A 14,244-nucleotide genomic window follows, 5' to 3' on the forward strand; every position below is an offset into this window, starting at 1 on the left:
GTGACTGACTTCTGTAGCTTGCCTATAAGAACACCTTAAACACCCATATGAGGGGGCAGCAAGAACAGAGAAGACTGCTTTCCCCTCACCATAGGCTCCATCTCTGCAGGGACAGCCTAAGTGTATCTCTTTGAGAAGGGAGAACTTCTGCAAGTGATAGAGGCAACTTTCATAACAAAGCACATAAAAAAGGGAGTGGATTTTTACAGCCTAGTGTGGGAGGTTTTCCATAACAAATCTTGCATGTGGTTTCAGAAGTGGGAGCCCAGAACAATTCGCCATGTTCTTGGCTCCTCCAGTCATTTTGGTTTCTAGGGTGAGGCACATGTCAGGTCACTGAAGGACAGAAGGGAACAGAGAAAGGGATTTCCCCTTTCATGAGCCACAATAAATATGTTTGTTCAAGAACAAATAGCTGGAATAAGAAGACATGCAGCTCTGATGCTGAAGAAAAGGCTGTTTGTGTCAAATACATAGGAAATACTGTTCACAGCTGAGCCATTGTAAGGATTGTCCTTTAACGAGGACAACTTGCGATCCTGACTATGTAAAAGCCCTGTATTTCACTTTTTTTCCCATCAGCTAATATGGGGCACCGCATGGTGAGTAAAGATGCGATTGCAGTAAGCTGGGTTTTAAACTATTTTGGTACAGTGCTGTACTGCAAGCCGCCTTGGACTTAGGTGCTGTCAGAAATCCTTATTGAGTGGGATTTCCAGGTTTAAAGTCAACAGCCAGAGGCAGAAAGAAGAGATGGTATCTCTGTGTATGCCCTTAATAAAAAGTTCACTTGAACATAACTCCCTTATGATAGCAAGCCTGTGTATAACGGCGGGAGTGTTTACTTGGCACTGTCTAGGATTACCCATGGTATTTTGTTGTAATGGCGGGGGGAGAGAGAGAGAAAGAAGCACAGGCAGAGACCAAGCCTGTGGCAGTGGAGCATAGTGGGGGTGCTTCCACAGCTGTCCCAGGTGTGGGGCTCGGCACAGAAAGACAAGTGGGTTTGTTTTCACTAGTGGACTTGGAGCCCAGGCTGAAGGCACCTCTGCAAGTAAAAATGTGGCAGGTTGTATTGGCAAAACAGGAGATCTGATGAAGAGCAGCTGGAACTGAAGGTGTGAGCACCAGTAGGAGGCTGTGGCAGAGGACATGGGGGAACCCCTAGAATGTGCATTATCTGACTCCCAACTAATAGAGCCTCTGCCTGGGCTTCTCCAGAACCAGGCTGTTTCTTCTTTGCGGGGCTCTTGCAGATTGCATCTCATTCCTCTTTCTGTATGTACCTGTTTCTCCAAAGTACTGGCAGTAAAGCTGACTGCTGTGCTGCGTTTTGAGCTTGAGCTTTTGTGGACTTCATAGATTATTGTTTTTCTGGCATCAATATCATCAGTTTGTTTTCTCTGTGTGTGCATATGCACAAATCCAGACGTAAAATTACAGATAAGCAGTACATAGAGAGTCATATGACCACTTACAGCTACATCTACATCCACACTTGCCATACAGAGGCTGAAAAGGCTTTCCCTGGCGCTGTGCTTTGGTTTCACAATAGAACACACATGATGAAAGTGGAAAGGAATTAGGTATGTTGTTGCCTTCTCTCCTGTGACATAAAGCCACGTGGAGATCTTCACTGCATCTGGTTTCTGATTTTGGCCCTGAATACAGACAAATACCACAGGCCCTAACAATTGTTTCTGGTCCTCCCTCCAAAAGTGAGGCCCTAGGGAACTGGTTTTCAGCTGAATGCTTTCTGTTCTGTTCAATGCTCAATTTTTTTACTGGCACTGCTTGTTTGTCCTTTGTTGAGCGGGATCGTACAATTACTTCTTAAATTCCTCTTTGTTCCCGTAGCTACTTTCACGCTTAGTCTCACTTAAAATGAAGCAAGATAAGCTTTGTCCACAGTGCTGGTGTCCCATGGCTCCCAGCACTTACTGTCTCCCCTGCTGTGGGGAAGGGTGTGGGTCTGCAATGTGGGGATCAGAGGAGGGAAGGAAAAGAGCTTGGCTTGTGGCCCGCAGTGTAGTGAGCAGAGCTGTGTGCCTCGGGAGCTGGAGGAGAACAGAGGAAGACACTGTAGTTTTTAGGTAGGAGAACAGAGGAAGACACTGTAGTTTTTAGGTAGAAGAGCAGAAAAGTGAAGGCGTCAATGCTTTGGTGGACATGACAAAGATAAAGGCCTGAGAAGGGGAAAAGCGCAAGGGAAGAGCAAGGCAGGTATTCACCCAAAGGCAGGGTGCTGGACTCTGGCTGCCTGGAGGAGGCAGCAGCAGGAGGAGTGCCCACCTGGACATGGGAAACCTGGAGAATATTCTCTTGCCTGACTCAAGTCTCTTAGCCTCTTCCTGTGACTTGTCTGCACCAGTTGCAGGGGGTAGAAGTGACCACAATAGTGTGATTTTAGATCAGATCATGAATGCATCCACTCTAAGGAGAGGTAAGCTGTGCATTAGACTCCTGCCCTGCTCCAGTTTCCTCTTACATGCCATCAGATGCACATTGCAAATAGCTGTGGCTGTGACAGCAGCACAACCTGTACTCTGTTGTCATAGAAAAGCCTGAACATTTTGAGTGTTTGGCACCTGAGGAACAATCTGATACCTTCTGTTAGGAAGCTTTGAGTTAGCAAGCTGCTCTTAAACCTTGAGGTGATTATGGTGCACATGTATAAGGTGTAAAACCAAAGCTTCTGTATTTGTGTATGTTAGAGAAGCTATTCAAATGTGTTCTCTCACCATTTTTCATGTACTTTTAGAGTGGTGATGGCTGGACTTTGCATATGGATTATTGTAATCCCACGTCTTTGCAGCAAAGTCTCACCTTGGATTGAGTGTCACATTGGGCAAAGAACATAGCAGGTATTTTGGAACAGAGCTTTGCTTTGTGAATTATTGCTTTCTCTGCTCCGAGGAAAGAATAAAAGCCACAGGTCTGCATTTACCACAGCTCTGTGTCTGAGCTAATAAACTGTGCTGAGAGCTTCAGCTCAGGTTTACACTTGTTTTTTTTCCAGCCTGAAACACAGGCTGAGATAACTCAGGTCTGCCCACATCAGGCAGCACAAATATTCCTTGAAAGGGTTCCAAAAGTTTTGATGCCTGGATAGCTATGGCAAGGGTTTGTAGGTGTGTATAAAAATATATACAATAAAGGATAAAAATATATATCACAGAGGATGTGTATAAAGCCATTTGAAAATCAAGCAAAATTTGCACACAGCTCCGTTGAGATTGTGCTTGGGGAAAAATAACAGGAAAATTAAAGAGTTTTGTTTGTTGTTTTTTTTTTGGTTAGAAAAAAAGAGAACAGCACTTAAACAAGGAAAAGCCAGCACTGGCATTTTTGCATGTGGCTGTTACACAACTCTCCTTAGGGATTACCTTTGACACTGGGCTCCTAAAGTTGCAGCATCTTGCATAATGTGCTTGCACAACTAGCACTGTGCTTCCTAGGCAGCAGGTTTAGACCCAGGGCAGTGAGCAGCAATCACTGACATTGTCTGCAGCGTTTTGTGGGAATGTTCTGAACCATTCCAAAACTAGAGGACAGAAAATGGAGTAAAGGAGACTGTTGGGGGCAAAAAAAAAATAAGTCCCCACAGCACATCAGTATTGCACATTTGGCTTTAAGTAAAAGAGGTATAAGAATTATTTCAAAATCTGGTGTCTGAGCTTCTGAGTTTATTTACTAAAACATAAAGATCAATGCATTTTCTCCAGGGGGATCAATTTGTGCTCCTGCCAAAGTCAGCGTAATTTTTATTTTTGGCTCCAGTGGAAACAATTTTTGACCCTTTGTAATCAAGCTTAATAGATGAAAAGTGTTCTCTGTTTCCCCCATACATCTGTACCTACTTCATATTATGGCAAACAGTGAGACCCAGAGAGGAACTTCTGCAGATTTTCTTTTAAAGGACTGAATTCCAGACCCACAGTTGCTTATAGAGAACTTGTCATTGATTTCAGTAGTGTTTGGATCAAGACCTGAAAAAATAAATTCAGAAAAAAAAGGCTCTGAAATTAGCACATACAGATGACAACTGCATTATAGATTGGGCTGGACTGAGTATTTGTGCTTGTCCTCGTATATACCACTTCAAAACACCACAACTTTCACTGAAACAAGCTCTTGGGAAAATAAATGGAGAAGTTTCCAAATACTATAGCTGCTTCAGTATTCATACATAATAAACCCAGCTTCTGTAAATAACTCATTTTATCTGTCAAACATTGTAGGCGCATATGCCACATTAACTGTCACTGGGGTCGTAAATAAACAATGTATCTGTCTACACATTACTTATGTCTGGGGGAAATGAACAAGTACACAAGAAAAAACAGTAAGGAACATATTTTAATTGTAAAATAAAATGTTAGTGTTACTATTGCTAATTATTTTAAATACATCTGAAGTTAAAATAAGTTCATAATTCAATGCAGGATGACAAAGGGGTGATATTCAAACACAGTCAAGTTAATAATGTATCTAGTATGTAGTTTTGCAATGTATTCCTATTCCTAGTCATTCAAGTACAACTCTGGGCATGTTTTGACTCTTTATACTTGGCAACAGAAAATGCACACACGTCCCCCCAATCCGCACAACCAGAACTTGGAGCTGTGGCGGTGTCTGTAACTGATGCTGTAATAATGCTTGACTTTGTAGCTGGAATCTTCTCAAAATGGCATTTACAAATTTACCTTGATACCACGGTGTTTTCTGTATATAACTATATAGAATTTACATTTGGGTTTAGACTGTAGGTCCTGGCTCTAGTTTACTGTATAATAATGAGCCAAACTTAGACCTGTAACATATTCACAGTGGACTCTCCTTTCTGATAGTCTGTTTGCATGATTTCTGCTTAGCAGTCTGGGCTGTACTGCTTTTTGTGATCGCATTTAGGCACCAGAGACAACAGGGGATGTTTAATGAGGTGCCAAAATATCAGGAGTCTGCCTCTGACCACCAGAGTATCTTGGTTGTTGAGATGCATTCTGTATACTTTTAATTTTGTTTTCTCCAGGCAGCATTGTCCCTTAAATGAGCAATTTCTGAGCCCTTCTTGGAACAATTTGTTTCCTGACATATGTTTGAAAACAAACAAATCAAAACCCAACAAACCCACAGATTCCCTTCAGTCTCTTCTAGATTTATTGTACTTTTGGTAGGGAAAAAAAAAGTTCATCAACCAACTGCATATGGATGGGGATAACAGGCTTGATCTGCGATAGAGTAAAATTAAGTTAAGCTCTGTCTAAGCCAGTGTGATAGTAGATCTTATATTGTTAGATGATATTATCTTTATTAATTATAGAATTATTATGATTTAGTGTCTGCACTAACCAGAAAACAAAAGCCTTTATAAATTTTGTTGATTGGCTAAAACACACCTTTTACATTGATAGTCTTTTACCTAAGCTAATGAGCCAGAATATTAAGATTTAAGACATTAGTGCTATTAATGTAATAGCTAATGATGATGAAATTCAGCCTTTAGATTTTCCATGGATCTCTTGGTAACTTATGAATGGGCAGAATTTGACTGTACATGCTTTGCTGAACACCAAAATGCTACAATAAAGGACTAAGGTACAATTAATCCTGGGGTGATTGAGTTGCAAGGTAGCTATGTCTTTGAAACACATTTACTTTTGCTTGGCATGCATATAGCAAGAATCCATTGTGTATATCCCTGTTATTTTCCTTTGGCATCGTTAAATATCTGATAAGTTGTTTTGTGCCATGCACAGCACTGCAAGTGGCATGCTAGGATGCGTATGAGATCTATAAGGAGCTCTTGTTGAGTGATGTAAGCAGCACAGCTATGAGAAGAATTCCAGTGTGGACGCCTCTTGTTAACAGCCTTTCCGTAGGTGCTTAAGTTCAAATTAACTGTTCTGAAACCCAAATTAGAGTCAAATCTGATGTGAGCCAATTTATTGTGCGCAACAGTCACAGGCAATGAAAAGTGTTCTGCTAGATTGCTGTTTAAAATCGGATCGCTAAAGCTCCCTCTGTGGGAAAATGGTGCAGAATAACAATGGCCAGCAGCTAAATGTAATTTAATTATTAGGTTTACATATTGGTTAGTTCTTGCATTGTTTAAAAAGAAACATTTTCCAGCCAGGTGTACAATGTCTGGCCAATGTTAGAAATTATTATAAAAAGCTGGAGGAATAATAGACTGATGATCTAACACATTTAAATTAAGCAAGGTCTGATTGTTGGATGTTGAAGGGTGGTGAGTTCATTTCCATCGAGAGCTGACATTTTGTCCTTTCTGTATATTGCGTTGTTAGCAGGATAATGCATACAGAAATATGATGATGGAAAGCCTGAAGACTCAGTGTTTGAAAGTAAGGTTTCTTTAGGGTTGAAATATCAGTTGTTTCATGCAGCAGCTTTTCTGGTTGAAATCACATGGTAAATTTGAGACCCTCCATTTAATATATACAAACCAAAGAAAAAGAGAACTAATAAGATGTCAGTCCATCTTTATCTTTCATCTGTCCATTAGGCTTTCTCATAACTGAAAGGTATTCCAGGGTGTGGAATGTAAGGTGGTCATCATTGTTCTAGTATTGCACTTTTTTCTCTAAGTTCCTTCTTTTGTATTATAACAGCAAAATTCCATATCACATCTCTGTTTGATATGAAATTGCTTGATAGGGTGTGATGACACATTCATATTATGTTAGCAGCATAATTTAACGGCTCCATTTTTTTTTAAACCGTTTGCAAAAGTGCCTGAAATGTGTGCATTATAAAATAGGGTCATTACAGCTATGGTTAATTTGGCATTTCAGTAATAAACCCTTTGTAGAGGGCTGAATGTTAATGCAAATCTTTTATCATTATAAGTATAAATCAGTCAGCAACAATATGGAGTGACTTCAGTAAATGGACACTGGAAAACCGGGTTTGCTGAATGCTGATACTTCACTCTCAACCCCCTGACATTATGCTACCAAAATGCTTGCCAGGGCTGGTACAAGTCAAGAACACATAGTTTGGTGTTGGCTTGAGGGAGGAATCCTACTCGCAGATCAGCCAGCACTGCAGGTCAGGAGAGGCTGGCATCTGTGTTTGGAGGGAAGGTGGCTGAAATGGATTGCTGTCTTCCAAACATAGCCTCAATCTGTGCCTGTATTTCATACAGGCATCATCTCATTTTGTGCCTCTGCGGACCCAGCCCTCTGTCTTTACTCAAGAAGCATACTGCAATAAATATGAGTGTCTCCCAGTAAAATTCATACAGCCCTTAGTGCTGTTTCAGAAGAATGTTTTTCTTACAGTGTGAAGAATAGAAGTGTCTCTGTATTGCATATAGAGAACTGAACAAAAGGATTTGTATGCCAGAGCTGCTTGTCCCATTCTTCTTCTGTCCTTTCTTTCCAAGGAATTTACTTCAGCTGTGCTTCTCTGAGGCATAAAACACATCCCCATGGGAAACTGAGAGCATCTCGTGTTGCAAAGAGGAGGCTAAATGCTGATCTCGGATTTGGATTTGGAGTAGGTTAGTGAACACCTGAAATACCTTTCCAGGTGTAGCTCTCAGAGCAGAACCTCATGTATTGTCCCATAAACATTTCCCTGCTCTTGTTCCTCAGATAAGGGATGGAAGGGGCAGTTGTCTCAGCTTCAGCACCAAAGCTTGTGGTCCTTACTTAAGGAATTTAATTGGCTTAGGTTTCATCAGGATTTAGACTTTCGGAGTGCCTGTTAGAAGCTCAGGAGGTTTGCCAGCATGGCTGGGGATATGAAGACAAGCTCACAGGAGATGTGACTGGGCAGGTGGACTGGAGAAAGGGGTGGCTGAGGATCCTACTTACAAAGGGTCATGAAAAACAAAGATCAATAGATATTCATACGAATGCTTCCTCTGTTAAGATGTAGTATTGCATGTATGCGCTTGTCAGTAGTTATACAGTTTGTTACTTAAGATATGGGGCTCCTTTTTTGCTGAATTTCACTGAATCTGTTTTATACTCTGTCCAATAAACATGACTTTTTGTGATAAATTTAGTGTCACTTAGGATGTTGGGACTAAAGAGGACGTGTATGAATGAACCATAAATAAGCAAGGTCCATTCCCTGCTGTATGTCCATTACAAAATGAAATGGTAGAATTTGATCTGTTTGTATACTATGGTTTATAGAAATTTTAAAATATCTAGCTTTTGTTACATGGAAGGCTCTTGCAATGGAAGCACATACCCTAAGTAGGTACCAGGTGTAAATACAAATGGCATTTCTTCATTTAAGTTCATTTTGTTTAAATTTAGAATAGTGTTGGCTTTTTTTGTGGTTGTTCACTCAATAGGCACATAAGTCACATCTGCCTGCATGGTCTGTTTACTTTTTGGGTCAGATTTGACTCATATTTGTTTTATTTCAGGAGTGCAATCACTCGACTTGTTGCCAGTTTCAGGGAATTTTTTATACTGAGGTCCTTGTAATTGAATTAAATAGCTGAAAAATTATTTTGTTGGGAAAATAAATAAGTAGATTCATGGATATGATGCCTCTAAACAGTGTGAACTAGAGAGATGGTTCTTTGCTATGTTTCTGTCTGGAAGACCAAATCTTGCAAGTGTTTGAGCCAGCCCTCATATCTTCCGTTTTAAGAAGCTGAAACCACTAAGCTCCTTCTAGTGCTGGTGGAGATACGCCTGACCTCTGAGGTGTTTGCAGTTTGTAAGCCAGTATTATTGAAACCTGTAGTTTAAATGGAGTAATTTCCCATGTTGAAAAGTAACAGAGCATTTCCAAAATTACAATATTATAGTATGTATATGCAAAATCTATAGGTGTTCTTAAAGAATAACAATACAATCTGACAGCAAAGAATCAACACAGAAAAATTAGGTCACAGCAGCTTGCTTGCTCTTTACACTGTCATGGTTGATTGGTTATTCTCATCACCCTTTGTTTAAAATCATTTCAGAATTAATTGGTGTTCATTAACGCAAGTCTTTGTAGCAGAATTGCAGAAACAGTCATTAATGTAGCTAATAAACATAAAAAAGAAAAAAGGATCCTATTACCAGGTCCCTACAGGCTGTTAACTAACATTTTGAATAAGAATACATAAACATAAATTAAACATTTTTACAAACTGCTAAGGATGTGGGAATTTAGCATGGTGGTCTGCAGCAGTGCTTTGAACCAATTTGTTATATTATGTCGATTTTTTAAGGTTTGTGCTATAAAGATAGTAGTCCTGATTAGCTTAGATTTTCACTGCAGTCAAGCAGGTCTCTTAAGAGGTTTGTCTGCCTCTGCCAGCTACTACAGATGAGGCTCTGATCCTTTTCCCCTGAGTTCAGCAAGTGTTTTTCTTAAGGAGTGGAGAGCTTCAGGTTCCTTTTGTGATGTCTGGAGAAGAAACAGAGCAAACTTAGAAACTGGTTTAGGTTGAGGCCCCAAGCAGCTGATACTGACCAGTGCAAGCATCGCCTGCTTTATTTCTGTGGGTGAAGGCTGGTTACTGACTTTATCTGGCCGCTCTGCCATCTGGTTTTCATGTTAGCTTGAGTTTAGACCAGCCCAGTAAAATACACTTTCAAATTTGCTGTGTGTTAATGACAGGTTTTCCCTTGTCTGGGCTGTTGCCCTGATTTCATGGAATATACAGTTTAGAAGACACTGCTGCATCTCTTAAACACACACCCCCCAGCCATTTTTTCCAGTGGATCTCGCAAGTTTAAGGGTCTTCAGTGGTTGAGCACAACACATGTGGGTAAAGTCAACTCAACTCTGCTGTGTGCCCTGGCAGGCTAGGAGGAGTCTTGGGAAACACAGCCATTGGTCTTTGAGCGTGTTTCTGCCTGAGCCCTTGCAGGTCTGCAGGGGTGCAGCAGGTCCAAGGTTCTAGTGCGGGGTCCAGGGCTGAGCTGCTTGAGGAAGCCGGGCTCCCTTCTGTGGTCACAGGTACTTGTTAACCAGTGTAGAGTGAGATGATGCTTGTACTGCCTGCTTCTACATGGAAGGTCGCTGTGGCTTTTCAAATAGTGATAAAAGCAGTTGCGGCACTGGGCATGCAGCAGAAGCTCCTGGCACAAGCTCTGGTTGACTTTATGGGAATTCCTTCCAGCTGCACGATAGCTCCTCACAGTGCCCACCCTCTTGGTTGTTGCATGGGAAGAGGGCTGGGAGAGGTGGCCGTGCTGGCCACATTCACTGGGACCTTCTGCTCCTGCTCGGGGCTGGCACCATCCTGCTCATGTGAGTTCATACACCTTAGTCCCTGATTTGCAGGCATGTTGAGGTACCTCAGCAGCCAAGTGAGTGTGGCCTGGGAACAAGCGAATGGAAATGCCAAATAATTTATCCCGAAACTCTGCAGACAGTGAAATGGAGCTGTAGTGAGGGGCAATTGGAAATGTGTCCCCTACTATTTAGTTTTCTAATGTCTTACTACAGCTTACTGAATATAAAGAGGGTAATTTGCAGATGAACCACCTAATGTAGTTAGTAGGTATATTTTGACGATATTGTAATATCTGAACAGCGTTGACTGACGCACTTTTAACTTTGAGTAAATTCAGAGTCTCCATGCAAATGCATTCTTGGCATACACAGTAAGTTACAAAAACATTTCAGATACGAAATCAACTAGACAAATATATTGCTTTGTATGTCTGACTCTTGATACACAGTGTCTGTATACATTCTGACGTGCACAGAGAAACATGAAGGCTTTCCAGTGATCCATATACATTACTTTTTATAGCACACAATTTCAAAGAAGTCAAACTTTAAGTAGGATATGGTTGGTAAAGGGACAAAGAAATATATTCACCCCTACAATTAAAATATAATAACAGAAAGACTAGAAATTGTTTTAGTCTAACTTTTGTTTATTGACTAGAACATATAAATGGCTTTAGGCACTACTAAACAATAAAAAAAATGTGGCTCACTATTGGGTCTTTTATCCATTTTAATTTATTTTGATGCTGCATGTGGTTTCTGAATATCTTTTTGTGGGTTGTAATAAAATAGCCGCAGTGCAATTTTGCATGTATGTCAAGCGGTGCGTGACCTGATATGCAAATTTAATACCAAGGTGCCAGAACTGAATTCATAATGTTTCACATCTACAGAGCTGTTTAAGGCAGTTTAGAAATCAATGAATATGTAATATGAAGGTGATAAGACCTAAATAAAAACCCTATTTATCTACTATGAAAAGTATTTATACACAGAATATTTAGCACAAGCAGAAAATGGACAGAGTTTCCAATTATATAGTTTGCATAAACAAATGTTGAACCATGTGCTTAGAATAGATAATAACATAGCTGTTTCCTTTGCATTATACTTTAGAAATGTTTACAGATGTCTCTCCTAGTGTATATATAAAATGAAACACTAAACCGAAGCTGCTTTTGAAGAAAACCTCTTTGAGGTCTCTTATTTATTTTTAATTTACAGTATATGGGGTGCTTCATTATAGGATTCTGTTACCGGTTTTCAGGTTATTAAAGATCAGTGAAATAAGATACACTTTTGTGAAGTCTCGTAGTTTCTGGTGAAATAAGGGACATAAATTTAACTGGTAATAAATAAGAATCAAATGTTTTCCATGTGCTTACCTTTAAAAGCAGAGAAGATCTAATTTTGGAAGCATTTCAACTTTTGAGATCTTTTCCTGAATTGATGAACTGATTATTTCTATTGTTTTGTCCAAAAAGTTAATCTAATAAAGTTTCAGGAGTTGCCCAAATGATCCTTGTGAATTAGATTGGCCTTTCACTCAGCATACTTACATGTGGGGATGGACTGGGCATCCAAGTCTTGATTGATGACAATCAGCCCCAGCTATACCACTGAAAATACCTACTGTCTCCCTGTGGAGGAAGAGGGAGTCTGACTCTGTGTGTTTGATTGCCTGGCTGCGTTGTTTTACAGCACCCTGCCAGTCAGCACAGAGAGACATTTATATCTCTTGGCTTGAAATAAGTTGCTACAGTAATGACTGCCAATGTGTTGAGCAATCAAGAAGAATGTAGGGGTGCAGTAGGCTTTGAAAAATGTCCATCATGCCATATGTGTACTGCTGATACTTGGAAGAGATTTTTGAATCCACCTTGCTAGAGGCCAGGGTCTGTCATAGGAAGAATCAGAGCATTAGACTGACAGGTGAAATGATTTGAAATAGATATTAATTAATCTTTGTTCTGTGTGAGAAGAGAGAGAAAACTCAAACCCCAGAAGTGCGTGCTTCTTTCCACACCTGACCTTAAACCAGCTCTGGTGTAGTTTTCCACAGTTGGTCAACAGCCTGTTGACTTAATGTCTTGAACCTAAATGAGGGTTTAAAGTTCACAGTAAATCTGAACACCACCTTCATCTGATCAGATACTGATAATCAGATCAGGGATGTAGATAACGATGAAGTAGATCTTAGTTTTGTCCCTTGTGTGGCTACTACCCCGTGAAATTGCTGCCTCCCTCTGAGAAATGAATGATGGGGTCATTTTTTGTTTCTTCATGAGGGATTGGCTCCGTTTCTTCACCAAGTGCTAGAAACATTAATTTTTATGAAGTTTTCTTTGGCTTGTGCTGCTATTTGTTAATAAGAGATTCTATAAAGCAATAGTAGCCAGCATATTGTGAATGTTGTACTTTTCTGGGCCTCGGTTATGTGTAAGAGCCTCAGGTTAATTCCCTGTTCCAAATATGCTGCATTAATTTTCCTTGACTGAGGTGATAACACTGTGTTTTTTGGAGGGCAGGACATCCAAGTTTCTCTTGCTTAGAGGTGCCCCATAAGAGGTTTGTTTTCAGAGTATCCATATGGATCCTTCCCTATGGAAATGGAATGATCTCTGATGTTCCTCTCACAAAATTCTCTGCATTGTCTTCATGGTCCTGAGCTCTCATAGGAGACCATGTCCTTTCCAGTTCTAAAAGAAACATGCAGTAAAGGACCACATTAGGAATAAGAATTGATACAGTAATGAATGGACTGGAATACACGTGGTTTAGTGAATAAGTGGAATATATTGCGGTTTTCTCAAATTGAAAGGAAGCATATGTCATTCTCAGAAACGAGTATTTTGAGTTGTTAAACCTATTTCTGGAACATAGTATCATAGTATTTATAACTTTATCTTTAAAATTATTATGATTCCCTGGAATTTCTATTTTGATCTTGACCATGTTTTTCCCTGACTTAGAGAAATTTTTTTTTCTTTTTTTTAAATCGGGTTTTCACATGGAATTCAAATTTTGATTCCTAAAGGAGTCACAGAGCACAGGATAATGTTATAGTAAGCAGTTTGGGTTATTTTTCTCCAGAAACATCATTTCTCTCTCCAGCCTCTTTCACAGGGCATGGAGGAGAACAGCAGGAAGGAAATGGGTGAGGCAGGAGAACACGACTTTCCAATGTGCAAATTCTGGGTTCCCACCAGAGCCCCTGGGCTGCAATAGAGACTTGAGCTTCAGTTGTTCTTGGGTTCAGCTCTGAGGTTAGATGGAAACTCCACTCTCACACCAAAGCAGAGGGGTTTTGCAGTCAAACAAGCTACTTTTAGCCTTTCTTTATACAAACCCTAAAGCAGCTGTATTTTATGTGGCTTTGAATTGTTCCTAAATTTTGGACAAGCAGTTGGATATTGGACCTACAGTGCAATGACTGATTAGTCAATACCTCTAAAACAAATGGGAAGTCTGACACTAGGCTTGGTATTTCTTCTTGTGCAGAAGGGTGTAATGCACCTTCATAGTCATATAGGCATAAAGACTTGAGGTGCCAGTTCAGGGAAGCCTAGACTCAGATTTGTCACCCTGGATTGGTGTCTGCTTCATTATTCAGGAGTTATCTAAACTAAGAATTAGGGAGACTGATCTCCTTTGGAAAATATTTCTGAAATTGGAAGTATTTTTGTGCTACAGATTTGTTTTAGTGACTGTTTTGCTGCTTTGGGGAATATCCATCCAGGACAACTGTATTAATAAAGAAAGCCTTCAGTACTTAAAAACCTACTTTTCTTGGCAGCTAAAATGTCTTTATTTGTGATATTTCTGTCAATGTCTTTTAATCAGTGTCATGCTGTGAAATCTGCCATTTTTGCCATGACCAACCCATGAAATTTGTCATTGCTGTTTTGGGATTTGCATGGGGCTTGCTTTATGATTAGCGAGTGAAATTCAGAAGTGTGTGTTTTATTTGTATGGATCTCTGCTCTCCAGAAAATGTATGGCCTTTAGTTTGGGGGCAAG

General features: G+C 40.1%; 1 protein-coding gene across 1 annotated transcript in view; it reads left to right on the forward strand.

The window, feature by feature from the left end:
* The window catches only part of AFF2 (ALF transcription elongation factor 2), a 151,233-nt gene extending 137,766 nt beyond the window's left edge, over positions 1–13,467 (forward strand). Inside the window, exon 4 of the mRNA XM_062640401.1 lies at positions 13,351–13,467. Within this exon, the coding sequence (XP_062496385.1) occupies positions 13,351–13,452 (102 nt within the window). The 3' untranslated portion in view covers positions 13,453–13,467. The remainder of the gene's footprint in view (positions 1–13,350) is intronic.
* Positions 13,468–14,244: the final 777 nt, after the last annotated feature.

Source organism: Pezoporus occidentalis, unplaced genomic scaffold (genome assembly GCF_034315485.1).
Source record: "Pezoporus occidentalis ecotype Australia unplaced genomic scaffold, CSIRO_AGI_Poc_V1 ctg65, whole genome shotgun sequence".
NCBI lineage: Eukaryota > Metazoa > Chordata > Aves > Psittaciformes > Psittacidae > Pezoporus > Pezoporus occidentalis.